This window comes from Lacerta agilis, chromosome 10 (assembly GCF_009819535.1).
Source record: "Lacerta agilis isolate rLacAgi1 chromosome 10, rLacAgi1.pri, whole genome shotgun sequence".
Lineage (NCBI taxonomy): Eukaryota > Metazoa > Chordata > Lepidosauria > Squamata > Lacertidae > Lacerta > Lacerta agilis.
This window is the reverse complement of record NC_046321.1, coordinates 26,357,723-26,383,957: the sequence shown is the minus strand read 5'-3', so window position 1 is coordinate 26,383,957 and position 26,235 is coordinate 26,357,723. Positions and strand designations below refer to the sequence as shown.

General features: G+C 45.5%; 1 protein-coding gene across 4 annotated transcripts in view; it reads left to right on the top strand.

Moving 5' to 3' along the window:
• Positions 1-21,731, top strand: part of TMPRSS6 (transmembrane serine protease 6) — a 29,459-nt gene extending 7,728 nt beyond the window's left edge. For 2 of the 4 annotated variants that reach the window (XM_033162371.1, XM_033162372.1), the window contains exons 6-18: positions 6,860-6,901; positions 8,693-8,897; positions 10,060-10,196; positions 11,304-11,416; positions 12,055-12,164; positions 14,462-14,607; positions 15,109-15,207; positions 16,227-16,340; positions 17,394-17,510; positions 18,350-18,518; positions 19,118-19,389; positions 20,622-20,758; positions 20,942-21,730. In XM_033162371.1, coding sequence (XP_033018262.1) covers positions 6,860-6,901; positions 8,693-8,897; positions 10,060-10,196; positions 11,304-11,416; positions 12,055-12,164; positions 14,462-14,607; positions 15,109-15,207; positions 16,227-16,340; positions 17,394-17,510; positions 18,350-18,518; positions 19,118-19,389; positions 20,622-20,758; positions 20,942-21,103 — 1,823 coding nt within the window. In that variant the 3' untranslated portion in view covers positions 21,104-21,730. Of the gene's footprint in view, positions 1-6,859; positions 6,902-8,692; positions 8,898-10,059; positions 10,197-11,303; positions 11,417-12,054; positions 12,165-14,461; positions 14,608-15,108; positions 15,208-16,226; positions 16,341-17,393; positions 17,511-18,349; positions 18,519-19,117; positions 19,390-20,621; positions 20,759-20,941 lie in introns of all 4 variants that reach the window. The other 2 variants (XM_033162373.1, XM_033162375.1) reach the window with 2 other exon arrangements.
• Positions 21,732-26,235: the final 4,504 nt, after the last annotated feature.

Sequence of the window (26,235 nt, the reverse complement as noted above, 5' to 3'; positions counted from 1 at the left end):
CAGTGAGATGGATCCAGACTTAGTGATGCTTGGATTAGAGCAGATGAAATCATGACTAACTTAAATCCCATTTATTTCAGTGGGTCTACTCTAGGGATGAGGGAGAAATTCAGTTTGTATTTTAATGTAGTCTTATCCAATGTACACTTCCCAAAACAATGTATGAACTGAAATGCAAGTATCCTTCAAAGTTTTCACTTTTCCAAATTTGGCTTTACTTCTCCAACCAAATAACTGTGAGCAAAGATTTGTTTGGGGGGGGGGTGAATTAAAACATACAAAAAAGCATTCTATGAAGGGGAAATGCTTGCAAATTTGTATCGTAGGATATATGCACACTAAAATGCTGGTGGACGTCTGTGAGGATTCTTCTTTTTAACAAATTTGCAAACTGATGTGGAAATGTGGCAAAACTGAACATAAAACTGGAAATATGAGAAAGCAGATTTGACAAATTCTTCAATTTCTCATCTAAGCATAACTGAGTCAACATCCAACCCAATAACTCCCCTTTTTGAAAGGAATGCTTTCTGAAGATTTATAAATATTCCTCAAAGAAAGCATGTAATAGAAGTCCTAATTTTTATAACAACAACAACAACAACAACAACAACAACAACAACAACAACAACGGGTGTCGCAGTGCTTAGTATACATTCCAGCCAAAAATGACTCTTCAAAGTTCCATTGACCCAAGAGCCAAAGTTATGTAAGTTTCCCTTGTTTATCTGAACAGCTGATTATCTGGCTGCATCCTGGGCCACTTGGAAAAATGAAGATGTACTATATATTTCATACCTTATCCAACAGAAATATCCCCTCTTTGCTTGAGATAGTATCACCATTCCCAGATCTTTGCACGCAAAAATCTTAACATGCTCACTCACCCTCCAAACAGATGGTCAGCATTGTCCACTTTTCAATGATAAACTGGCTGTCACATCTGATCAGCCATCTTTTAGAGGCATGGGTAGGAAACCTGTAGCCCTCCAGATCTACTGCATTCCAAATCCCATCAGTCCCAGGCAACAGGGAAAGTCCGCAGGGATGATGGGAGCTGTAGCTCAACAACATCTGGAAAGCCACAAGTTGGTTCCCCACTCCTGTGTTACTTAGAGGATATGCACAGGACCTAATCTATCATGGATAATGGGTGGGTGCCGATCAGCTTGCTAGATGTAGCAATTAAAAAGAACAAGTACCACCCACAATGGAAACCTGTTCCCAAGACTGAATTGCACTTGCTGGCAGATAGACTATAAACATCCTCTAAACTTTTTTTTGCATTGCATTGCATTGCACCCGACAGCAAACTGCCATCTCAAAGTCTCTTTCAACAGTTTTGCCTTCCTCTTGTTACAGTATACCACGCAATGTTCCCCTGTGGAAAAGTTGACTGTGTTTTGCCAATGTGTGTTCCTTCACTCTCACTTCTACAGTACCAATTTAAAATGGTGAAACACTCATTTCCCTCTTTTCAAAGAACGCAGAAAATTGCTGGGAATTTTAGTAGCTAGCGGTGGGAAGAGTTGGGATTTGAACAGAATATTCTCGGAATCATTTTGAAACCTGACTTGTTTGCAAAATGAAACCAAACCCCATGACAAACAGTTAAATGAAATTTGCACTGCAACTCTAATATTTGCCTGTTTTTACGATCATTCCTATTTCAGTGCATTGTGCCTGCCCATAAAACTGGCCTTATTAGCTCTTTGTATATCAGATGCTTGCCCCTTTTGCCATCAAACATGTCAGTGAATGGATTTTGGTTTCTAATTTCCCTACCTCACTGCTGGCAAAAATGTTAAATGAGACCAATTCTATAAGCTTCCGAAAATCTCCCTGCTAAGAAATTGCCATCATTCATCATTACCTTTTATTTACAGTTTTTTTCCATTCCTGGGGCATTCTGCGTGACGCTGCTCAGTTCTAAGTAATTTGTGTATTATAATTTTGCAAATCACACTTAGCAAAGAGCAGAAGGACACATTTCAACCTATCTAAGTGACAAAGGCTATGCCCTGGCATCGTCAAGTCTCAAACCCACTGTCACATCTCAGTGGGATTACAATTGGTTATGTTATCTGGAGCTTCTGAATAATCTCCAGTTTCCATCACATAGGTAGCCATATTGGGCTCACACTTACAGGTGCATCCATTTTTCACAATACACCGAACGCAAAATGTTACAACACATTTTATATTAAAAAGTGAGGCAAAATAATTGTGCATGGGTAACAGAAAATGCATAAGGCAGTAATATCCCCCCAACACTCTTATAAATACCCTACATCTTTTGCCTGACAGTATGTTTCTGCATTCATTATACATGTCCTTTATACTTTTCTGTTCAAGTGCTTCAATCCAGCTTGTTATAAAAGCAGATGTCTAAGTGAGTAAGAAATAGATGTACTTTCATTTGTTCCATATGTCTGTGGCTTTTACATAAGAATCCCATGCAATCCACTTGGGTGTTTCAACACTGCTGAGAATTCGGTATGTTCAAGGCTGAACATCTCAGCCTTCCACCTAGGCTGCTTCCTCCTGTTCTCTGTATCATAAGAACACACGAAGATCCTTGCCATTTCAGGCCAGTGGCCCTTCTAGTCAAGTTTCCTGTTCTCACAGGGGCAAACTGGATCCCTATGGGAAGTCCAGAAGCAGGGCCCAAGCGTGCTCTCCCTTCCAGTGCTTTCCAGCAACTGGTACTCACATTGGTGTAGCATGGGAGGGACAGAGGGGTGGTGCCCCTGGGCACAAAATTCTGATAGAGGTACAACCAGGCTCCCTCAATGTCGCTGAGCTCCTACCCAGGGGCGGAGGAAGGGGGCGGTGGGAGCGGTCTGCCCCAGGTGTCACCACTATCCTGGGAGTGACGCAGTGGCTTGGGCACTGTGCCCCAAACGGTAGGGTAGCTGAGTGAGAGGAGGCAGGCAGACTCCTCAGAGGCCCCATGGAGCATCCTGCCCCTGCTGGTCCCGCCTCACGGGCAGCTGGCCCCACCCCTGGGCGCAGGGCACGCGTGCCATCCCAGGCTTGCTCCACCGCTGCTCCTACCACCTTCTGGAGCCATAGGGAGGCAAGCCACACACAGCCTGGGCCTTTGGAGCTGGGGCAGTGCCTCCTTCTCCACATGGCCAGTGAAAGGATTCTCACATGTGCCCTCCTTCTGGGCTGGCTGACGAGGTTAGACCAGCTCGCCCTTCCCTATACATGGGCTCCTCCCCCGCCATGCCTCCACCCCAGCTTCCCAGTCCAGCAGGGGGGCATAACACTTGCCCCGTCCCGGGTGTCGGCAACCCACACTTTCAGAATATACAACTTACCGTATTGGCCCGAATATAAGACGCACCTGAATATAAGCCAGACCTTTAAAATTCAGGGGGGGGGGGGGGAAAGACAATACCCGAAAATAAGCCGCTCCCTTAAAATTCTGCAGGCACTCACACCCATTTCGTTTTACCGTTTGTCTGTTTCAGCAGCAATATCGTGAAAGCCAATTTTGGTAAGGTCACAAATTTAAGCCGTGCTTTAACTTTTCACGGTCAGAATTTGGAAAAAAAAAAAAAAAGCGTGGCTTATATTCAGGCCAATACGGTACTTATAAAGCACATTCCCCATCCCCTAAAGAATCATGGGAGCTGTGGTTTACCCCTCACAGAGCTGTGATTCCCATAACCCTTAATAAACTACAATTTCCAGGATTCTTGGGGTGTGTGCTTTAAATACATAGTGTATACACAGCCTTTCTCTGCTTTTCTTCCTGTATTAAGGCCATCAGTTTGCTTGGTGCTGTGCACATTGGTGGTACTGTATAAATAACAATAATAATACTTCCCTCTAATTGGAGATAATCATTGCTTTCCTTCCATGCTAAGTGCAGAGAGGTGTGATTCATTATTTAATGGGTAACTGTAAAGACTTTTGTACCTCAGAAGGAAGCCTCACTATGATAATTGTCGTATTACATGGTATGGTGACAAATTCTTTTAAAGCTTTAAGAGCTTAACTGGAGGGATTTGTCCTGCATTAACTCTCCTTATTTTGTTTGATTTGTTAAAAATCAGGAACAGATTATATTTTTTAAAAAAATACTAACTAGGTACTGAAATAAATTCCAACCATATAAATGTTGGTTCAAAAAAAATCTTTGAGACAAAATAGGTTTAGGAATGCACCTATTAAAAGGAAAGAGATTCAGAAATATATATTTAAGTGCAAAGTTTTGTAGACTTTTTGTTGCTATTTATTAAAGAGAATTGCTTTAGATATTCCCTGGATGCCTAGATCCATGTTTGAGGCAAGTACTCTTTGCTGAGAGAACCCCAGCAGAGATTTAAAATCATGAAACATGCAGCAAAAGTGGAAATGTAGGCTTAGACCTTTAAAATATCCCCTTTTAGGTTGCTTTCAAAGTTCCCCATTTCCCTTAGCATAGAAAGAGACCTCACGCTTGATTACCCGGTAGTTAAAAATGGTTTACTTACAAACTCTTCAAAGGTCAGATTCATGTGCTTTCCCATACAGCAGCAAGAAAAGACAGGCAGTTTAACTTGGTTTCAAAATAGTAAGAGTTTCTAAATTATTTGTATAAAAACACAAAGATGGCTGGAGCATCCAGCTTAGAACTCCTTTACTGGCAGGGTTCACATCATGGTGGAAGAAAAAAGCACAAAGTGTTTGGTAACCCTTGTTCCCAAGGTGAGGGGTTGTGACCTAGCTAAGCATGGCAGGACAGCTTACTCTATGTCAAACTTTTTCAGCAGGGGGTCGGTCCACTGTCCCTTAGACCTTGTGGGGGGCCAGACTATATTTTGAAAAAAATAATGAATGAATTCCTATGCCCCACAAATAACCCAGAGATGCATTTTAAATAAAAGGACACATTCAACTCATGTAAAAACACACTGATTCCCAGACCGTCTGCGGGCCGGATTTAGAAGGCGATTGGGCCAGATCCGGCCCCCGGGCCTTAGTTTGCCTACCCATGCTCTATGTCCTCAGGCCCTCAATGTGTTTATTAGAGTTAAGCATGCTGATTATATGAATCTGATTTATCCCAGTTTTTTTTTTAAAAAATATTTAAATCAGTTTAATGTGCAAATAGGATGGAACACACGCGAAAGTGACTTGGACTGAGATTAGTCGGCTCCATCTAGCCCTAGATTGAAGACTATCAGTTTAAAGTGCACTTTTGTGGCTGTAGGTTTGATTGAACAGAATAACTAATATATTTAGGACTGCCAATCCCACCTGTGTAATCCCTTTGCCTATGATATGGAAATGGTAAGTTGTGAGACTGCAATTAGGATAAAGCACTGTGTTGGGTGCAGTGTGGGATCACAATGGCCGTTCCGCTTCCACTTCTTTGCACAAGCGGAATAATTCGGCATTGCTAATGTGCTCTAGTCTGGAAGCACCTACAAAGTGCAAGTATATTTCCTCTCCATTTCCTCCCCTCTAAAGACTGATATCTGGGTGTATTTCCACCCCCACCCCACCCCCCACTTCTTTTGACTCATCTCTATTCTTACAAAGCTGTAAAGGGGGGGGGAACAAAACCCAACAACTTAATTGTCTTTTGCTTTGCTTTCCCTTGTCAAAGCCATCTGACATTAAAGAACAGCTCAGTGTCTCTTCCATTGTACATCACTCACCCCAGCTTGTTTTTCTTCCCACATCCTTCCCGCCTCTTGTTTCAATACCTGCTTATTCAGCTCAGTGGAAATACATGTAGTAGAGATTTCTGAACAAGGCATTCAATAGCTTAAGGCGCCCTCTTGATGACTGATGCCTTTGAATGACAGCATCCACACCTCCCCCACCCTAATTTTGATACCATTTAGCCCTGATTCAGGAAATGTCTATAGCTCAGTGGCAGAGCTTTGCATGCAGAAGGTCCCAGGTTCTATCCCTGGTGTCTCCATGTAGGACTGGGATAGACATTTGCCTGAAGCCCTGGAAAGCTGCTGCTAGTCAGTGAAAACAATCAGTAGCGTGGCCAGGGGGGACAGTGGCCCCGGGTGCATTTGGGGGGAAGGGAGGACATTTTGCTTCTTGCTTCCCTGCCTGTCCCATGCCATTGGGTTGGAACCAGAAGCCTTGAATCTCCTTTTCTGGTACATGCAGCAGGAGAGAAAAGGGGGGGGGGGTGCTTGAGCAGGCAGGCTCATACGTATAGTGCTGAACCAGTGTCGGATTTACGTATAAGCTAAACAAGCTATAGCTTAGGGCCCCACTCTCTTGCCCCCCCCCAAAAAATATACTTCTTCTTAATTGTATTTCAGTTCAACAATTACTTTGATAATATACATATTTTGTTATGTGCAAATGACTTTAGATACCTTTTAGGTCCATAAATTACCATATAGCATATATTCAACAGACAGAGGATGAGATGGTTGGACAGTGTTCTCGAAGCGACTGGCATGAGTTTGGCCAAACTGCGGGAAGCAGTGGAGGATAGGGGTGCCTGGCGTCCTCTGGTCCATGGGGTCACGAAGAGTTGGACATGACTGAACGACTGAACAACAACAATATATTCAACACAAAAAACAGCGACAATTTGTTGCTGACAAAGAACAGCTGGACATATAAAGGGCCCCATTACCTTCAGTAGCTAAGGGCCTCATCAGACCTAAATCTGGCCCTGTGCAGAACTATGGTTTGGCATTCTATCCAACCAATTATTGATAACGGGAAGGGGGGGGGAATGATTTATGGTGTGTTTGGTGCAGCATGAAAAAGGAAGCTGGGCATGAATGGAGTGGATCTTTCTAGCCTTTTTAAGTTTTTAGTTTTTGGTCTTGCAGGATCTCATGTGGGTTTTTTTTTCTTTGTGTGTGTTTTTTTCTAACAGAATCCAGTGTGAAAGACATAAAAGTCCTGAAATCCACATTGGGTAGGCTGTTTATTTCTCCCTTATTTTATGTTTCTTGCACTGAAGTGTGTGAGAGTTTATTTTTAAAAATCCATAAACCAATGTGACATTTTATTTCTTGAATTTATATCCTGCCCTTCTTCTCAAAGGAGCTCAGGGTGGCAAACAAGTGACGTAACAATAAAAATATTTTGAAAACGGCAGGAACTGAGGTTAAAACTATTCATAGCTCTCGGTCTCACTTTCATTGGTTGCATTCTTATGAATTGTTATTGTCCTTTGTTTTGTGGGTTGCATCTGATTCTTGTGAGCATCTTTGGGCTTACCTTCAACTTGGAAAGGTATCATTGTGGTTGGTCCTCGTCCTCATGCATTGATTCTGTTTTTAATACCTCTAACATCAGCATAGACTTGGAGTTTGCTGTGGGTATGCAATGTGTGAAATACACATGCCTTTTTTTAAAAAAAAAAAAAGCGAATGAGGAATGTCTAATTGTCTTAAAGAATATTTTAATGAGCACTTGCCATTTGTGTGTATGCATGTGGATGTTGGATTTCACACTAAACCATGGTTTAGCATAGTGTAAATTGATCTAGCCTCCTTCCAGGCTTGTGAGCTCCTCACTCCCCTTCCCATCTCTTGCAGGACTGAGAGAAGGCGCTCAGAAGCTTTCATTTCCACTTTTACTGAACCACAACTTACCATGTTGTTCAAGCTGGGGACTGTGGTTAATAATAAATATAGCTAGTTTAAACAAGCCTGCTTCAGAAACTATCCTTCAAAGTGGTCTTATTTTAAAATAACAATTGTTAATGCTAACCACAGTTTCACTCCAGATGACACAACAGAACCATGGTTAATTAAAAGGAAAATCTCCCCAAAGGAGGAGGGAGCATGCAAACCTTGGAGGAGGCTAGGCTTGTTAACATCATGCTAAACCATGGTTTAGCTGACATCCACATGCCGTTTTTGCCTGTGTATATGTATATGTCTTCGGGGTTTTTTTTAACATTTGTGCTTATACTCCAGAGTGGGGAACTGGATCTAGCTGCTGGGCAAGATTCCTAAATCCCCCAGGGGAGCACCCACCTGTCACTAACCTGATCATAATGACATAAAGTCTAATACATATGCTTTGAAATACCTACTTAACACTTTTTACTATCTTGTATTTTTATTCTCCCTGTTCCTATGACTGTTTTATTATTACTTTAAACGTAAAAAATGTATAATGTAAAAGATGTTAAAAATACTTTTCACAGCGCACTTTTACGTATATGCTTTTTAAAATGTCATTTTGTAATGAAACAGTTCAGAAACGAGCAGAAATGAAGAGCACCATTCAGTCAAAGTAAAGCATTTTTTAAAATAACAATTCTATTGATTTCAATCAGAGATTTAAGCACACGCTTCACCTTTTTCCATTGAGACAAAAGGACTTGAGCACAGTTTTTGGGGTGACAAGGACTGAGATGGCTAGCGACGCTTTAAGGAGAGAGAGTAGTGCCACTGAAGAATCAGACTGGTTACTAAATTTTGATCGTATCAGAAGAACCTGGAGGAGTGCAGAATGCCAACCCCTTCTATGTTACTTCGCTTTGATCTCTCATGGGGATACGGAGTAGTTTAAGCCACACAAGGCTGCAATCCTACAGAACACCCACTTTCCTCAGAGTGAGCACCATTGAACTCAATGGGGCTTAATTGTGAGTAGGCATGTCGATGGTGGTGCTGTAAGACCCCTTTTCTGCAAGACAACTCCCTCCCCCCCAATCTAGTGGGACGCTCTGCAGTTTTGCTTCTCTCTGTAGGTTGCTACAGGTACAGCTACATCAGGGAAGATGCTGTGCTCAAGCTGAGGGGCCCAGACTACCTTGCCTCAAGCTGCCTCTGGCATCTCCATGGCCCCAAAGGCCACATGATCAAGCTGCGCTTGGAATGGACCCTCTCCGAATGCAGAGACCGACTGGCCATGTATGACGCAGCAGGACCTCTGGAAAAGCGGCTCATCACTTCGTAGGTAGCTTCGATGTCACAGAAGCATGAGTGGCGAAAGATGGAGCCACGGGGCTGCTTTGTGCATCGCAGTAAAGCCATGTTTAATGGCTTATTGTGAATGAGCACATAGCAACGTGGCACGGCCCTCTTGGCTTGGGGCTCGTCCACACTTGTCCTGTGTCTACAAAACACGGGTCCAAGAGATTTTCCAGTTGTCCCGTGTTTTCTGGGCATGGATCCAAGCAGGGTTTTGTTTTGTTATTTGTCCCACTGCTTTCCTCAGGAAAACTCACTATTTACTGCTGAATCGGAACAATCACCAATCTGCAGAGAAACTGATTGAAATTTGTTCCAATTCAGCAGTAAACTGAGAGTGGGACAAGCAGCAGTGTGCATGAGCCCTTGGCTAGTGTAATGTTTGAGTCAGAAATGGTGGTTCGTTTCACTGAAACAAACCACAGTTGGGAAGCCCAAAACAATGACTTGTTTGGAGCAAAAGGAATCACAATTTCTGCATTAGATGTAACAGTAAGCCCAAGGGTCATGGCCTGGTTTCCACATTTGCGCTAGGGTAATCTGACCAGAACATTTGGAAAACATTTGGGGAAACTTTCTGGCAGTAAGAGCTGTTTGGCAGTGGAACAGACTCCCACACTAGGTGGTGGACTCTCCTTCCCTGGAGGTTTTTAAGCAGAACTTGGATTGCTGTCTGTCATGGATGCTTTAGCTGAGAGTCCTGCATTGCAGGCGGTTGAACTAGATGACCCTCGGGGTCCCTTCAATCTCTGATTCTGCAAATACAAAACCCACTTGAACACACACACACACACACAGGCATGTTCTTTAAAAAAAACGTTTCTAGCTGTCTTGGTGATTAAGGGCTTATCCATACTTTCTCTTGTACCACTGCTTTCCCCCACAGAAAGCCACTCTTTAGTGCTCAACCAGAGCAAACAGCAATTCGCGTTTCCCCCAGAGTGCCGCTTGTTCTGATCTATCACTGGGTTTTCCCTTGGAAAGGAGTTGGGAAGGGGGGGAAACTGCTCAGACCTGTGTTTTCTAGTCACAGCGCAAGCAGAAATGTAGATGACTCATTCCCCCTTCGAAGTTCCTTCATTTTCTCTCTGCCCTTTCCCAACTTGTCAATACACTCATCTCCGTTTTCACCCTCTGCCCCCAGGCTGTATGGCTGCAGTCGCCAGGAGCCTGTGGTTGAGGTCCTGTCTTCAGGCCCCGTCATGTCTGTGGTGTGGAAGAAGGGGATGTACAGCTACTACGATCCTTTCATACTCTCTGCACAGGCTGTGCCCTTTGAAGGTGAGCAAGGATCCTGAGAGGTCTGGAGAGAGAAAGAAGATGCAAGAAGCCTTTGTCAAACCCTTTGCTCCCTTTGCCAAGCATCACTCATCATAGATATAGATATTTATTACAATTTCAGCAGCCAACACCGTATCTGGGATGTAGAGTAATTGGTATCTATTACGGTATGGAAGCTTTGCACAATAATTTGGCCCAAGAATTCACTGATGTTTGGAAAGTGACTTAGACACTAAGATAAGAGCAACCTTTATATAAGAAGATGGAAGACAAATTTCCACCTTATACTAAAGTCAGAATCTGGGACAGAAGATTGTGCAGTAATTATCCATGCTGGCCTCTGGACAGGAGAAAGCTTAATTCTTAGCACCACATCTACATAGTTCTAACACAGATGAGCCACAGACAAGCATATCTCCTTCGCATGCAAAAATATTCCAGGTTCATCTCCTGGCATTTCCAGTTAAAGAGATTTCAGGTAGCAGAGCTGGGGAAGGTCTCTGCGTGAGGAGCTAGCACTGCTGCCAGTCAGCATAGACAATGCAAGGCTACATGGCCCAGTGATCTGACTCAATATAAGGCAGCCCAAACTAAGGCCCAGGGCCGGATGCGGCCCACTCGCCTTCTAAATCCAGCCCACGGACGGTGCGGGAATCAGCGTGTTTTTACACGAGTAGAATGTGTCCTTTTATTTAAAACACATCTCTGGGTTATTTGTGGGGCATAGGAATTCGTTCATTTATTTATTTATTTTCAAAATATAGTCCGGCCCCCCACAAGGTCTGAGGGACAGTGGACCGGCCCCCTGCTGAAAATGTTTGCTGACCCCTGATATAGTTCCTTGGTATATATTCAATGTAAAATGAGGAAGCTCCTTTACATCTCTAAGATCTGTTATCAGTCTGCCATGCACAACTGCAGATTTGCTAGCAACAGTTAAATAATTGCATCAACAGAAGAACTATAACTCATTTATCCCCGAGACAAAGAACTGTCTAGTTTTACAGTGTTTCTGTGAGCAGACCCTTCCTCTGAGTCGGAAGTATAAACACGAGCGACATTTTTTTGAGTGGCTCAGCTGGTGTCAGAATATTTCTGTCTTTTCAGCCTGCCAGATGAATTTAACGCTACGGGGAAGCCAGGAGATGCAAGGGAACATCAGGACCCCATACTACCCCAGTTACTATGCACCCAATACGCAGTGCACTTGGCACATGACGGTGAGGTCTCCTTGTCCTTTGCCAGATGAAGATGGGCTGTGTGTGTCCTTCTGCACCAAAGCAATCAGTTAAATCCTGTACCAAAAGAATTGCATTATGCACTTATTGTTGTTGTTGTTACATTTACACCCGGGTCTCTATCTTGAAGGATCACACTCGTGTGCATGGCTCTCTTCCTGCAGCCTCAGATTTAATTCTCACAACAACCCTGTGAGGTTGTTTAGGCTGAGAACTAGTGGGGCTGGCCAAAGGTCACCAGGTAAATGTGGATCTGAACCCAGATCTCCCTGGTTGCAGCCTGCATGTGTTCTCTTATTTTGCACACTTTAAAAAAAAACAACAACGCACCATTACTGAGCCTCTTGTTGAGGATACTATGTCTGCCTGTGCTCACCCCTCTCCCCTTCTCCCCCTCATGCTTTGCTGCTCTCGTTTCTGTATTCAAAGCCCCTTTACCTAGCATTATGCAAATACGATAGTTAACATCAGAGGTGGGGAAGCTGTGCCCCTACAGGCGCTGCTGGACTCCAGTTCGCATGGGCTCCAGCCAGCATGGCAAATGGTGGGGGGTGATGGGAGTTGTAGTCCAACAAGTTCCCCATCCTTGGTTAACATGGACAACATCTCCATCTTTGCAGGTCCCATCTCTGGAATATGGAGTCGTCCTTTGGTTTGATGCTTACACTCTGAGGAGGCAGAAGCATGACCTCCCATGTACCCAAGGGCAATGGACCATCCAGAACAGAAAGTAAGGAGACTCTGACACTTTGGTATGGCTGTTTATGTCCCTTTCTTCATGGATGCTCCAGCTCACTTTTTATTGGGTTGGAGTTATCTCCTGGACTTCTGCTTCTGTTCTTCCTGCTGCCCAACATTCAAAGAGGAATCTGCTGGGAAAGGTTCTCTCCATCTGCTCCTGCGGCATCATATCCTCTGTGCTTTCACTTCTTCTAGCTCTGCGCTTTGAACACCCACCTGACAGGCAGAAATTCAAGAGGTGCAGCTCTCCCCCCCCCTTTTCACTATATATCCATATCACTTGTTGCATTTCTGCCATAGTGTGGCTTTTAAGAGCACTGGGCCTCTGGTTGCTTCTACATGAAGTGCATATTGAACAACCGTCCTGATTTGTTTTCACAAAGTTTGCATGGAGGTCATACGCCAACACCATCAAGGGGTTGCTATATTGAACTTTCCACTGTAGTTTCAGGTCACTTTTCTTATGGTAAGAAGTTGTTTTTAAGGGGTGGGTGGGAGAGGATTTGTTGTGCAAGATAATGTTGTTTAGCAGTTCCTATCTATTGCAATGTATTTGCTTTCTTTCTGGTGGCTTATAAAGGCACATTCTTATTGTGCAAAGAGCACATACTAGCAAATAGTCTGTGCAAAAGTGTGAGAACCTGGAAGTGTCAGAAGAAAAAGTGGCATTCCTAATTTACTTGCAATCATAGCTGGAAAAAGGAGATGCACCTACCCCAAGAATTTGCGGTTCCCTTGCTTTGGTAGGTGCATAAAGTAACTTGAGGACTCCTTCCATGTGGATCAGTCCTAAAAGTTATCCAAACTTGAGATTTTATCCAAACTTGAATTTAGACTCCCCAGCTTGTAATTCCTTCCTTCTATATTTTCAGAGGTATCACCACAATGAATATCCGTAGGGCACTCCTTTTTTCAGAGCTTCAGTTTCAAACCCACCTCCTGTTTTTGTTAAACTGGCCACAACCAGTATCTGGCATCCTTGACTAGTAATCAGGGTTCAAGTGCACTGGCAGAGAACACTGCTAATGCCTTACCTCATCCTGCCCTCCTGCACTGGCTGGGTGGCTGGGTCTTAGAGATACACACTGTTTTAATTCCTACAATGCCCTGGAACCTAAGGAACTGCCTTATACTGAATCAGACTATTAGTCTATCTAGTTCAGTGTTGCATTGTCTGGCAGTGGCTCCACAAAGTTTCACACAGGGAGTTTTCCGCAGCCCGACCTGGAGAAGCCAGAGATTGAACCTGGTACCTTCTGCCTGCATAGCAGATGCTCTCCTGCTGAGCTGCGACCCTAGAACAATTCTTCATAGAGAATCAAAACAGCAAACAGTTCAGTCTGCTGCTGCCCACTGTGTCTGTCATTGGCTGCAAATATGCCTGCCTGCAGGGGCACAGGTGCTCACCTGACCTCTGGCCAGTGATATCATTGCTGCTTAGTGGAAGGTAGAGGGAGGAGAACAAGAGAGAGGCAGTCGCGGTGACGAGGTTGACGCAGTGCAATCCAGGACTCCTGCTGGTGCTTGCACCATGCTGACCTAGCTGACCTAGTGTCAGGCTTGGGGAATTGGCTTCCTGCCCCATGGCCATAGATAATAAGATTAAATGAAAGGAATGCCTTACCAGTTAGAATCTTTAATAAGCACAATGAGACAACAAAGGACACATAACCAGGAATGGCGGTGCTCCCAATTAAGTGTCACTCCCCTCTCTGTCCCTATTAATCTACGTCACTCCTACATCCTGTAATCTGAGCTTGTAGCCTCTGTGCTTTCTGTTCCGACACTTTCTGAGCTCTCTGTGATTTTGGAGAAGGGGGGTGGATACTACTCAGAGACTGTGAATCTGTTAACTCTCCCTTCTAGTGTTTCTTCTGCTAGCTGTTCCCCATCCAGTATGTCCCAGCTTCTGCCTTCTGAACTATGCCCCTCTGCAAACCACTGTTCCAAATCTATACTGTCATCCTACTCCTGGGAAGATTCAGGATCAGGGTCAGGGGGAGGGGGTGGCTCCCACCATTTTTCCTCAGTGCAGCCCTCCTCAGCATGGTCCCTGGCACCTAGCTGCTACCTTGTCCCTTCCCCTCTACCTCCCAGTAAGCAACAGCACTGCAGCTGAGCACTGCTGCCCCATTGCACTGTCCTCTGCTGACCAATAAACTTAACTGGGGTGGGAAGCTCAAACATGGACTCAGCCTTGAATGACCACTTTGCCAATGTCATAAGGCAGCACCATGGACTTCAGGATATTCTCCTGCCTGCTCTCCTTCTTTTCATTTTAACCAGGTTGTGTGGCTTGCGGACTTTGCAGGCCTATGCTGAAAGGATCCCTGTCGTGTCCAGTGCTGGGGTCACCATCAACTTCACTTCTCAGAACTCCCTAACGGGGCCTGGAGTGCAAGCGGCATACAGCCTATACAATCAGTCAGACCGTGAGTTCAAAACACGCAGTTTAGCAGCTGACCAAAGTATTAGGGAGAAATCCCATCAAACCCTGCTGTTGGATCTTTGCTGTCTTGAGGGGTGTGCATGCCTTAGGTTCAATGAGTGTTGCAATCTGTGTACCAGGCTGGGTACACAAATAATTCAGCTTTGAGGATTTGGCGAGTGCCCTGTTGCTATAAACATGCTATGCATGTTTCCTTCTCATGTCCCAGAACTTTATAGCATTGATTTTGAAAACCTATACTCTGCCTGCCTCCAAATGGAACTTGAGGTGGGCTAGAAGCAGTAAAATGGAAAAATAATGCATGCAATATTTGAACTGATCTCTAAGTTAGCATGCTGACAGCACAGTCCTATGCATCTCTACTCAGAAGGTAGTCCCATTAAGTTCAGTGGGGCTGGCTTACTCCCCGGGTAAGTGTGTAGGGGATTGTAGACTGAATGAACTAACATTATTTTATTTTATTGATTTATTTTGCTTTAAAAAGCATGCCCCAGAGAGTTCCTTTGTTCCGTGAATGGGCTTTGTGTGCCAGCTTGTGACGGGATCAACGATTGCCCCAATGGATTAGATGAGAGAAACTGTGGTGTGTGGCTATTTACTTTTTTCATTGTTCTCCTTTCACACTGTAACTGCCCTTCCTTAGCAAATGCCCCTCCAATCCATCCTTGGCCAGAGCTGTTGGTCAGCTAAAGCCAAGTGGGAACACTGGAGGAGGGAAGAAAGTTTCTAAGGCAGCCTTCCTGAACCTGGTACTCACCAGTTCTTTTGCACTCAAACTTCCATCTGCCCCAGTCAGCACAAGGAATTTGTTCTAAGGAGTTAATCTGCTCTGTTCAGAAAGCCTCTGTTTGTCATTTGTTCTCATCCATAGGTTCGGTCAGTATTAGAGATATTCCCTTGAATCTTCATTCTGTGACATTCTATTTGTTGAGGGGGATATTTATTTATTGTTAAAGTATTGATACCCCGACTTTCAGCTTCTCAGTGGGGCTATGAGCACTAGTGCAAAGTGATTTCAAAAACTGATAATAAAAAAACCCAAACAAAAATTATACAAGCTGAAGCAGAGAGCAGCAGCAGGAACATTATTAAAAACAGAAAGTAACCATTGTGACACTAATAAAGGGCCCCTCCAGACTGGGGTTTCTGCAATGTGTTATTGATGCAGTCATAGTGGCATAGTGGTGGGTTTATACTGGACCGTCCATGCATCATTCCGCTTTATTAGTTGTTCTGCAAGGCTTCCCCAAACTTACTACATTATTTCACTATAGAGCAACAAAAGCAAGACAAAAAATAATAATAAGCCAGAACATTTGTGATATAAAAAACTTACAGAATTTCAGCAGGAAGTTATGAGACATGCAGTGATTGTAAATGTAGTCGTATGTCCAAGCTGGAATTTTTGCAGGCACAAACAGTATTCAAAGTGGGATCGTGTATAATTGCCATCATGAGCACAAATCATCATGAATGCACAATAAAAAGCACAACGGGTGGTCCCCAAAATAAAATAATACTCCACCCCACCTCTGCCCTTCTTCAGCTTGAAGACACCCAATGCCCATCTCAGTCCTTCTCTTGTATTTTGAAATTTGCCAGTATGCCCTGCAAAATTCCAGTGTCAGGAAGACAGCACATGTATCGAGTTCTCCAAGGTCTGTGATAAACACCTGGACTGCATCAATGGGAGTGATGAGCAACAATGCAATGAAGGTAATGGAGTCAGGCACCTACCATTCCAGAACTTTGGTGTCAACAGGGCAGAGTGTACTGCTTTCTGGTTAACACAGGATACTTATTTATCCTTCTGAATGTTATGTCAATGTCACTGCATTGCCAATAGTGAACTTCCTGCAGCAAATAGCTTCTTGGGGGATAAATAGCAGTTTCAGTGGGAGGATGACATGAGGATAACAAGTTAACGCCTTCCCTCCTGGATTGGGGGATCCTTCCAGCTGCTTATTTCTAAAAAGACACGGCCACTTCTCAGCATTTTAGTGTGTGTGTGTGTGTGTGTGTGTGTGTGTGTATAAACATAAACATAACATATAGTTTGACCATACATTGTCCATAATGTCTCTGTCATATCACTTCTCCAACCCCATCAACCCCAGTATTTACACCACCCATCATTTTGCTTCCCCCCGCACCCCCTACAGCTACCCATCCTGGCCAGAGAATTTTTGATTGGGCAAATTGGGTAGGGGAAGAAGTCAGGCATGTTGGCCTGTGCCTGAGGTCAAGGAGGGCTGTACCCCACCCCACCCCAAATATAGGCCAGTTCACTATTTAATATTATGGGCCAACTGACCATGTAATTTCCAGTAGCAGTCGGGGGCCTGGGGCAATGCTGCTTATCTGACCTCATGTCACTGCTGTTGCCATGGTGTGTTGTGAAGAGGAGGGGTAAGGTAGCAGCGAGGCCAGCATGGCGCAAGCAAAGCAGCAGGAGCACCATATAGGCTCCACCAATATAACCTCACCATTTCATCCTTCCTAATGATGGCAGTGACGGGTGATTACACTACAGTCTGTATAGCACACTGCTGGTACCAGGCAAGCATTTTGGGCACAGAGAAAGTAGTTTTAGCAGTGGGTGGTATTCAGTGCTAGGCCTACTCAAAGTAGACCCATGACATTAATATACACAACTAACTTAGATCCATTAATTTTAATGGGTCTGCTCTGTTTAAAACTTAGTTGAATACAACCCAGTAGAAATAACACTTCCCATTCCTTTCTACTTCCACAAATCCCTCCTTCCAGGAGTTCCCTGTGGACTTTTCACTTACCTGTGTGCCGATGGGAGCTGCGTGAAGAAACCCAACCCTCAGTGTGACTCAGTCCCTGACTGCAAGGATCGCTCTGACGAGATGCACTGTGGTGAGATGTTAATAGGAGAAGATCTGCCCTAGTTAAGAATAGTGTGGGCAGCCAAATCAGAGGAGACCCTTCTATTTATAGTGGTATTGGCAGAGGGGCTCTAAAGAAGGTCATTCTGACATGACCTGAGTCTATGGGTCCTCTGCCCATACAGACTAACCTGCAAATAAGTCCCATTGAACTTAATTGGACATGGATGGGGAACCTGTGGTTCTCCAGGTACTGTTGAACTATAGCTCCCATCATTCCTGACCACTGACCATGGTGGCTGGGGTTCATAGGAGTTGTAGTCCAATTATCTCTAGAGAGAACCAGGTTCTCCCACCCCTGTAACAGGACTTGGGTTTGAATGGACATGCTTAGGACTATGCTGTTAAAGCAAGGGTGAGGAGCCTGTGGCCCTCCAGATGTTGATGTGCCAGGACTCTTGCTATCTCTGACCAGTGGCCATGCTGACTGGGCCTAAGGAGAGCTGGAGTCCAGCAACATCTGGAGGGACACAGCTTTCCCATCCCTGTTAGCATCTCAGATGGTAATAACGATGTCTTGCTAATAGCGCTGTCAGGGTGGGCCTTCAGGGGTGCGGCAGATGCACTGTAGTTAAATGCTCGGCTTGGACATGATCCAAAATACTTGGTTCACATTATGCCGAGGAACCATTCTTGTGCTTATTATGAACAAATACTATTGATGCAGAAAGCCAAGGCGAACATGTTTGTATATCTTCTGAAGTGATGATTTACAGGAGGTGCCAAAAAAGATGGGGATGGCTCGACACAGAGAGCTCCAGTCCTTGTTTTTTAAGGACTTGGTTTTAAGATGTTTCCCTCTTTCCTCAGACTGTGGATTGCAACCTGCACTGAACCGCATTGTGGGTGGTGCCCATTCTGTGGAAGGGGAGTGGCCATGGCAAGCTAGTCTCCAGGTGCGGGGTCACCATGTTTGCGGTGGGACACTGATTGCAGATCGCTGGGTGATCACCGCCGCTCACTGTTTCCTGGATGACAGGTGAATGGGGGTGATGGGGAAGGAGAGCTGGAACCTCTAGCAATGATACAATTCAAGTAGTTCATTAGCCACCACTCAGATAAGCCTCCCATCTCTCAACTTGATGATGTTTGGGTCCACGTTTACTAAGTTATTCTGGGCTTCCTTTATTTGACTCCAACATCCCCCAGGGTGAACCAATCAGCTCAGAATGCAACAGAATTCTCCAGCTAAGGAATTGTAATTGTAGTCCTCTGCAGATAGGGGGCACACTGTTAATGAAAAGGGAGGAGGCCACAGCCCAAAGGGACCCAAAGTTCACAGGTTGAATCCAGGGCATCTCCAGGTGAAAGGCTCAGGTAGCAAGTAAGGGGAATGGTCTTCAATCACTGCTGCCAGTCAGAACTGGTCAGCCACACTGTGAGAACTGGATGCCAGACTAGATGGGTCGTTGGTGTGATCCAGCAGGCTCGTCTTATGTTCTCAGTAGGAACGCTGAGCTAGGTGGATAATAGTGTGACCTGGTGTGAGGCAAGATCCTAGACCCTGTCCCCGGAGAACAGGAGTAGCATGCGTGCAAAGATCTTGCCGAAACCCTTTCCTACCCTTTTGCTTTCCAGGCAGGCTTCCCCCACTGTCTGGACAGTCTACCTTGGCAAGCAGCTTCTGAATGTCAGCAGCCAAAACGAGGTCTCCTTCAAGGTGATTCGTATCCTGCAGCACCCGTACTATGAAGAGGACAGCCATGACTACGATGTGGCGCTGCTGCAGCTCGACCACCCAGTCATCTATTCAGCCTTCATCCAGCCTATATGTCTGCCTGCCAGCTCCCATCTCTTTGAGGCAGGCCTCCTGTGCTGGATCACAGGCTGGGGTGCAACTAAGGAAGGAGGTAATCCGCAGTGTATATATATCCCATCCTTTCCAAGAGAGACAGTGTGGTGTAGTGGTTAAGAGTGGTAGACTTGTAATCTGGTGAACTGGGTTCGCTTCCCCGCTCCTCCACATGCAGCTGCTGGGTGACCTTGGGCTAGTCACACTTTGAAGTCTCTCAGCCCCAATCACCACACAGAGTGTTTGTTGTGGGGGAGGAAGGGAAAGGAGAATGTTAGCCGCTTTGAGACTCCTTAGGGTAGTGATAAAGTGGGATATCAAGTCCAAACTCCTCCTCCTCCTCCTCCTCCTCCTTCTTCCAAGAGTCCCCTTTCTGCAGCTTTTTTAAAAAAAGAATCTAACCGATGCCATGCAGTCAGCAGCAACCTTGCGAGAACACCTCGAGTTCTGCAGAAAAGGTGCATGTACAATGCTTAGGTGTGTCCTGTCCTGTCAAAAACCCAACTTACCATCATAAAGTGGTATGACAAGCTAAGGGAGAATGTCATCGCTGCAACCTGCTTTGCAAAAAATGCTCTCAAGCTCCCCCTAGTGAATCTTTCCAGAAAATCATTCAAGCTTCTCCTGCCTAAGTTACAGGTGGGTAGCCGTGTTGGTCTGCCATAGTCAAAACAAAATAAAAAATTCTTTCCAGTAGCACCTTAGAGACCAACTAAGTTTGTTCTTGGTATGACCTTTCGTGTGCATGCACACTTCTTCCAGATACCTTCTTTCTTTTCTTTTTTTGGTATGTTTGGGATAGTAACTAGAAGCATGTAGATATGTTTGCCGGTCAGTTGGTTTACGGTATAAGGTGGTGTCTATGCACCCATTCTGTATGTTTATAGTAGTGTATTTCTTGCATAGATTGGTTCATTGTTAGGTTGGTGGTGGGGTGAAAGTAATTGAATTTCTGGTGGAAGGTGTCCAGGGTCTGTTGACCATGTGTCCAGATAATAAAAATATTGTCAACTTATCACAGGTACAAGAGAGGTTTGAGTCGGTAGGAGTTTAGGAAACATGTTCTGTAGAAGTGTGCATGCACACGAAAGCTCATACCAAGAACAAACTTAGTTGGTCTCTAAGGTGCTACTGGAAATAATTTTTTATTTTGTTTCTCCTGCCTAAGACCTACTGAATGGGCAGGAATTGCAAATGTGGAATAAGATACGTGTTGCGGAGAATTTCGTAAGGAGGTAGGATTTCTTTTTCCTTCAATCGACCTTGCTGACCTTTGTACCCGGCACGCAGGTCCCAGCAGTAAGATTTTGCAAAGGGCGAGTGTGCCACTAGTGCACCAGGACATGTGCAACGAAGCCTATCACTACCAGGTTACGTCCAAGATGCTCTGCGCTGGCTACCCCGATGGAAAGAAGGACTCTTGCCAGGTAACTGTGTGCACCACATCCCACGGCACAGAAAGGTCTTCTCAGGCCCTTGTCAACAAACTTTCTTGTTTCCATGCAACACATTGCATGGCAAAAGTTTCAAAGCACATTTCTTCAATTTGCTAACTCTTCCACTTTTTTTCTGACCAGGCTGGTGTTTTTTTCCTTCTCCTTTCTTCCCAGGGCGACTCTGGGGGACCCCTTGCCTGTCAGGAGCCGAGCGGCAGGTGGTTTCTAGCTGGCCTGGTGAGCTGGGGAATGGGATGTGCACGTCCGAATTACTACGGGGTCTACACCAGGATCACCAGTGTAATGGAATGGATTAAGCAAGCCACGAGGAGCTGAGCAAATGCCCAACCCGCTTTCCCTTTCGAGGCAATGCAGGCTGTGTGGAGGAGCCACCCTTCAGACTTCACCCCCCTCCCCCCCCCAATGTCCTGTATTTGTTGGGACATCCCACATCAGCTCATGTCCCACTTAACATTCAACTGTTGCTAGTCAAGGATACAATGCTGGGTAGCAGAAAGCATCTGCAAGGACCACAAGTGAGGAGGGACTGATATGAAACCCAAAATGTGAGGTGTCCCTGACTTATGAGGAACTGGAAATTATGCTCCCCTGCCATTTGGTCAGTTGTTGTTGGTTTGTTTTCTAAGATAACCAGAGATGGGTAATCTAAGAACAAGAATGGGGAACCTTTGGCTCTTCAGTAGTTGCTAGATTCCAACTCCCATCCTTCCTGTTGGCTGGAGCTGATGGGAACTGTAGAAATGCTTAAGCCTTCACCTTAAGCACCTCAAAAACTTGGGCATTGGTCCAGGAAATGGGTCCAACACATGCTCAATTACTAACTAGCTACATTTCAAACATTAAATTTGGCCAGAGTAAAGCAAGCAAACAACAGAAAGCATATTGGAGCTGCTCACAAGACTATAACTCTGCTGAGAGTGGGATGCAACCCCCACCCCCCACACAGAGAAAAATCAGTGGGGGTGACCGAAGTTTGTAGAAGCACTCAAATGCAGCTTGGGGGTATAATCTGAGGGCCCCCAGTTGCTGCTGGACTCGGTCTGCCACCATCCATGACAAGAGATGTACACTTTCTGGAAATCTTGAGGACTAGGGCAGGGCGAGGGGCGCAGGGAGAGAAACAGAAACCAAATATATGCAATACTAAGCTTCTTATCAAACCCATTTTTACTGCTTTACCAGCATACATTGTTTTATAACTTAAATATAAAATTTTAGCATTTGGCGTATTTATGAAATTCGAAATGATCAATGCCTTAGCTTTGTACAAGCAATATTGCAAATGTAGCCAATTGTGGCCTATTTCGTTTTCTGGGTCTTTGTCAGGATTCTGTTCCCATCCAAACCTTTTGATCCTCCAGTAAGGCAGGATGGCAAGTGCCTTGTTTCCTAGTTTGCAGCAGTGTGTTTTCTGAAGCTGGAGATAGAAAGGTCAACCAGAAGGTAGGACCAGGTGAAAACAAAAGAAGCAGCAGGTTGTTTGCTTCTGGTATCTCCAAAGGTTGCCAGAAGATAGCAAGCAGCAATTTACAAGCAATGTAGACTCTGCGGCCATCCTTGACGGTTGGTGATACTGGCTGGGGCTGAGAGGAGTTAGGGGCCCAACAAGCACCAGGAGGGACCCATGCCTGCCTTAACCCATCAGAGAAGGTTAAGTCCCAAGTTTCATTAAAAAAAGTTTTATTTTATCTCTAGATTCTATTCCTTTGTCTTTTAAGCCCGATGGAAATTGTCTACCCTATGACAATTTTCGAATACTATGACAAGCAGAAACTGGCGACATGCTCCTGAAGATTTCGACAAGTTTGGGCTTAAGGACTGCAGCCTCTCCTATGCCAAAACACACACACACACACACACACACACACACACACACACCGAGAGTGGATTTTTGCCTCCTGGAGGGGGAAAAAAACATAAGACAGCTGGCAAGAGTTCAAATGCCTTTATGGAGAAAACGGTTCTATACTTAAAAGAGCACCCAGCTCACATACGGTGAGATGACGCGAGGCAGTAGTAATAGTCTGTGGAATTTATTTGGGAGTTATTACACAGCAATCTCAGGCACTGTTTTGTGGCTATGATCCAATCTTAACAGAATTAGCGGCAGAGCCTGCTAGAGTAAAATGGGACTGGCTTTCTGTTAAAGGTGTCCTCTTCCTGACCTAACACTCCAGGCAGTATCCTCCTGTCATTCCCATTTATTGAAATAAAGCAGAACCAGTGGCCCTCCAGATGTTGTTGGGACTCTAACTGCCATCAATCCCAGCCCGCAGGGTCAGTGGTCTGGAATGATGGGCGTTAAGAGTCCAACGCCACCTTAGAGGACCACAGATCCCCTGTCTCTGATATACTGTTCTATTCAGGGGCGAGTGCATTTGTGAGTTCAAGCCTATCAAGAAACTCCCTCCCTACAGAGCAAACATGGGAATTTGGAGTCGGAGACAAAAAAGCTGTAAGGCTGTGCTCTGCTGTTCCCCATAGGGGTCGCTGTGACTGTGGTCCAGTTCACATGCCACACTAAGTCAAACCATGGCTGAAAGTGAAGCCATGAGGGTCCAGACTCCAGGAGAGGGGATTGTGACTGCTTTGCTCACCAGTTGCTCCACTGATACAAGCCATGACTTTGCCTAGCCTATCAACCAAACCTACACTCGTGATTTACCTCTCTCCAGAATAACCATGAACTCTAACCAAGATTTGTGGCTTACGGCTCATGGTGTCTCTGCAAAAGTTAAACCATGAGCCTGGGTTCAAATTACAGTCGCACCTTGAAAGTCGAACGGAATCCGTTCCGGAAGTCCGTTTGACTTCCAAAACGTCAGGAAACCAAAGCGCTGCAGGAAGCTCCGTCGGACTTTCAGGTTCCAAAGAAAGTTTGCAAACCAGAATACTCACTTCCAGGTTTGTGGTGTTCGGGATCCAAGGTACAACTGTACTTTAAATCTAGGCTTGGCACAGCTCAGAACAAAAAGGGGGAATGCATAGCTGTCAACCCTCCCTGCTGTTTCCCAATGCTATAATAAGGGAATTTCCTGCAAAAAAAAGGGAAAGGTTGACAGCTATGGGAATGTAAAGCAGCAGCAGCATCCTCTCTTGTAGGCCAGGTGCTTGCCCATCTGCGCTAAGTCATGGTTTGGCTGTGTGGCCTGTGAACCAGGTCAGCATGAAATGCAAATCCTAGGGCTTGTAGGGCGAGATCTGCTGAAGGCAAAACACACACCTCATAAACCTAAAATGCTGTGTAAAAACGTCCACAATGCAATATTATTCTAACTCCACCCGCACCCCACACACCCCGGCTGTGTTTTGTTTTGTTTTTTTGGAAAAAGTACAGTACAAAAATAAAGACTTTAAAATTAACATTAAAAAAACAAACATTGATCAGCATCATATCCTGAGACATCTGGTTTGTAACAGCTTAAAGTGACAAGAACAAGCGAAGCCAAGTGAAAAGGAGAAAGCTGGATTAAGACAGAGGAAGAGGAGCAAGTGGAGGAAGGGGGAGGGAGGGAGGGAGGGAGAGAGAGAGAGAGAAGGGCAGGGGTCATGCACATAAAAGCACTAGTAGCCTGAAGGGTGATGTGATATTCAGGCCACAGTGGATTGCAGAGGTTCCTGCACAGAAGAAAAAAGGAGAAGCCTGCACTCCTAGAACCAAATTCTCCAGCTCTCATTGCAGAGGACAATGAGGGCTTCTTCGTAATAGAAAAGACAGCCCTTCTGCTAAATCCTGAGTTCTAATTATGAGGAAGAGGCAAGTGCATCCGATGGAATGCTTCTCATGGGCCAGGAGCTACAGTGCAGTATCTGTTCCTGCCAAGAAAATGTAATTATCGAAAGGAAGGCAGATGTGGGAACTTGCAAGCAAAGGACCAGCAAGATCCACACCTCCCCTCCAAAGGATTATATAGCTGCTTCTAGGAATAGAACTTGTACGAAGATACTGAAAATGATTGCTACACTCTCCTGTTTCCACCTTCAGTTGAAATCATTATCCCTAAGAGCGCTTAACTCTGTATTGGATTGTGAACAATGCCTGGCCACAGAATCTGGCTTCTTGCGAATCCAAATTTTCAGTTACTAGGCTTCAAGGTAGTGAGCTTGTTGCAGGGGGAGGCGGGTGCACTAGGAGAGAGGATGGGCAAAAATGAGAAGCCCCTGCTGAAAACGAGTAACCAAGCCTCCTGGGGGAAGGGAGGTGGACATGGAGCAGATCTACTATGTGTTTCATCGATTCCTGCCTCTCCCCATCCTGCACCTCCCAGTTTTCCCAGACCACACTGCTTGCCCTCCGCAATAGTTCTTAAGCACCATAACGAGAAATAAGCATGCATATTATGTGCAATGCAAATCTGCATTGATTTATTCTGAGCACAGATACATGGATTCCTGCAGTACAGGATGTGGGTTTCTCCGGTTTAGCACCAAGTGCCTGCCCTGCTGCTGAATGGAGAGAAGCATGTTTTGCACACAGAAGGCTCCAGGCTCAATCTCGGGCTTCTCCAGCTATGAGCATCAAGGAATAGCGCTTGAACTCCAGAGAGAGACCCTGGAGAGCTGTTGCCCATCAAAAATAGACTGCAGTAGACTGGGTGGGCTATTGGCTTAATCTACCAAAGAGCGGACCCAGGTGGCGCTGTGGTGGACCCAGGTGGCGCTGTGGGTTAAACCACAGAGCCTAGGGCTTGCTGATCAGAAGGTCGGCGGTTCGAATCCCTGCCACGGGGTGAGCTCCCGTTGCTCGGTCCCAGCTCCTGCCCACCTAGCAGTTCGAAAGCACGTCAAAGTGCAAGTAGATAAATAGGGACCGCTCCAGCGGGAAGGTAAACGCCGTTTCCGTGCGCTGCCCTGGTTCGCCAGAAGCGGCTTAGTCATGCTGGCCACATGACCCGGAAGCTGTCTGCGGACAAACGCTGGCTCCCTTGGCCTATAGAGCGAGATGAGCGCCGCAACCCCAGAGTCGGACACGACTGGACCTGATGGTCAGGGGTCCCCTTTACCCCTTTACCTTACCAAAGAGCAGGGTGGGGAACCTGGGAACCTCCCACTGTTACTGGACTCCAACTCCCATCAGCCCCAGCTGGCATTGCCAATAATCCAGGATGGTGGGAGTTGGAGTCCAACAACAGCTAGGAGGGCAACGGGTTTCACATTCTTGCTATAAAAGCAGCTTCAGAGGTTCACTGCATACAGCTATCTCTCCCCTGCTCCCTGGCCGAATTCCATTCCTCTTCTGCCCCAAGTTTCTCCATCCCATTCCGGGGCTGCAAGGGCTACCCTGGAAGACAAATTCTGGACAAGGGTGCACTCAGCCCACCTAAATGTCCGAGCAAAGGGAAGGGACTTGGAGCCACTTGTTCAAGTCTGGGAGTGCAGACCAGGGCTGGGCTGGCAACAGAGGAGGAGGAGGAGGAGGAGGAGGCGGCAGGAGGAAGACATCTAGG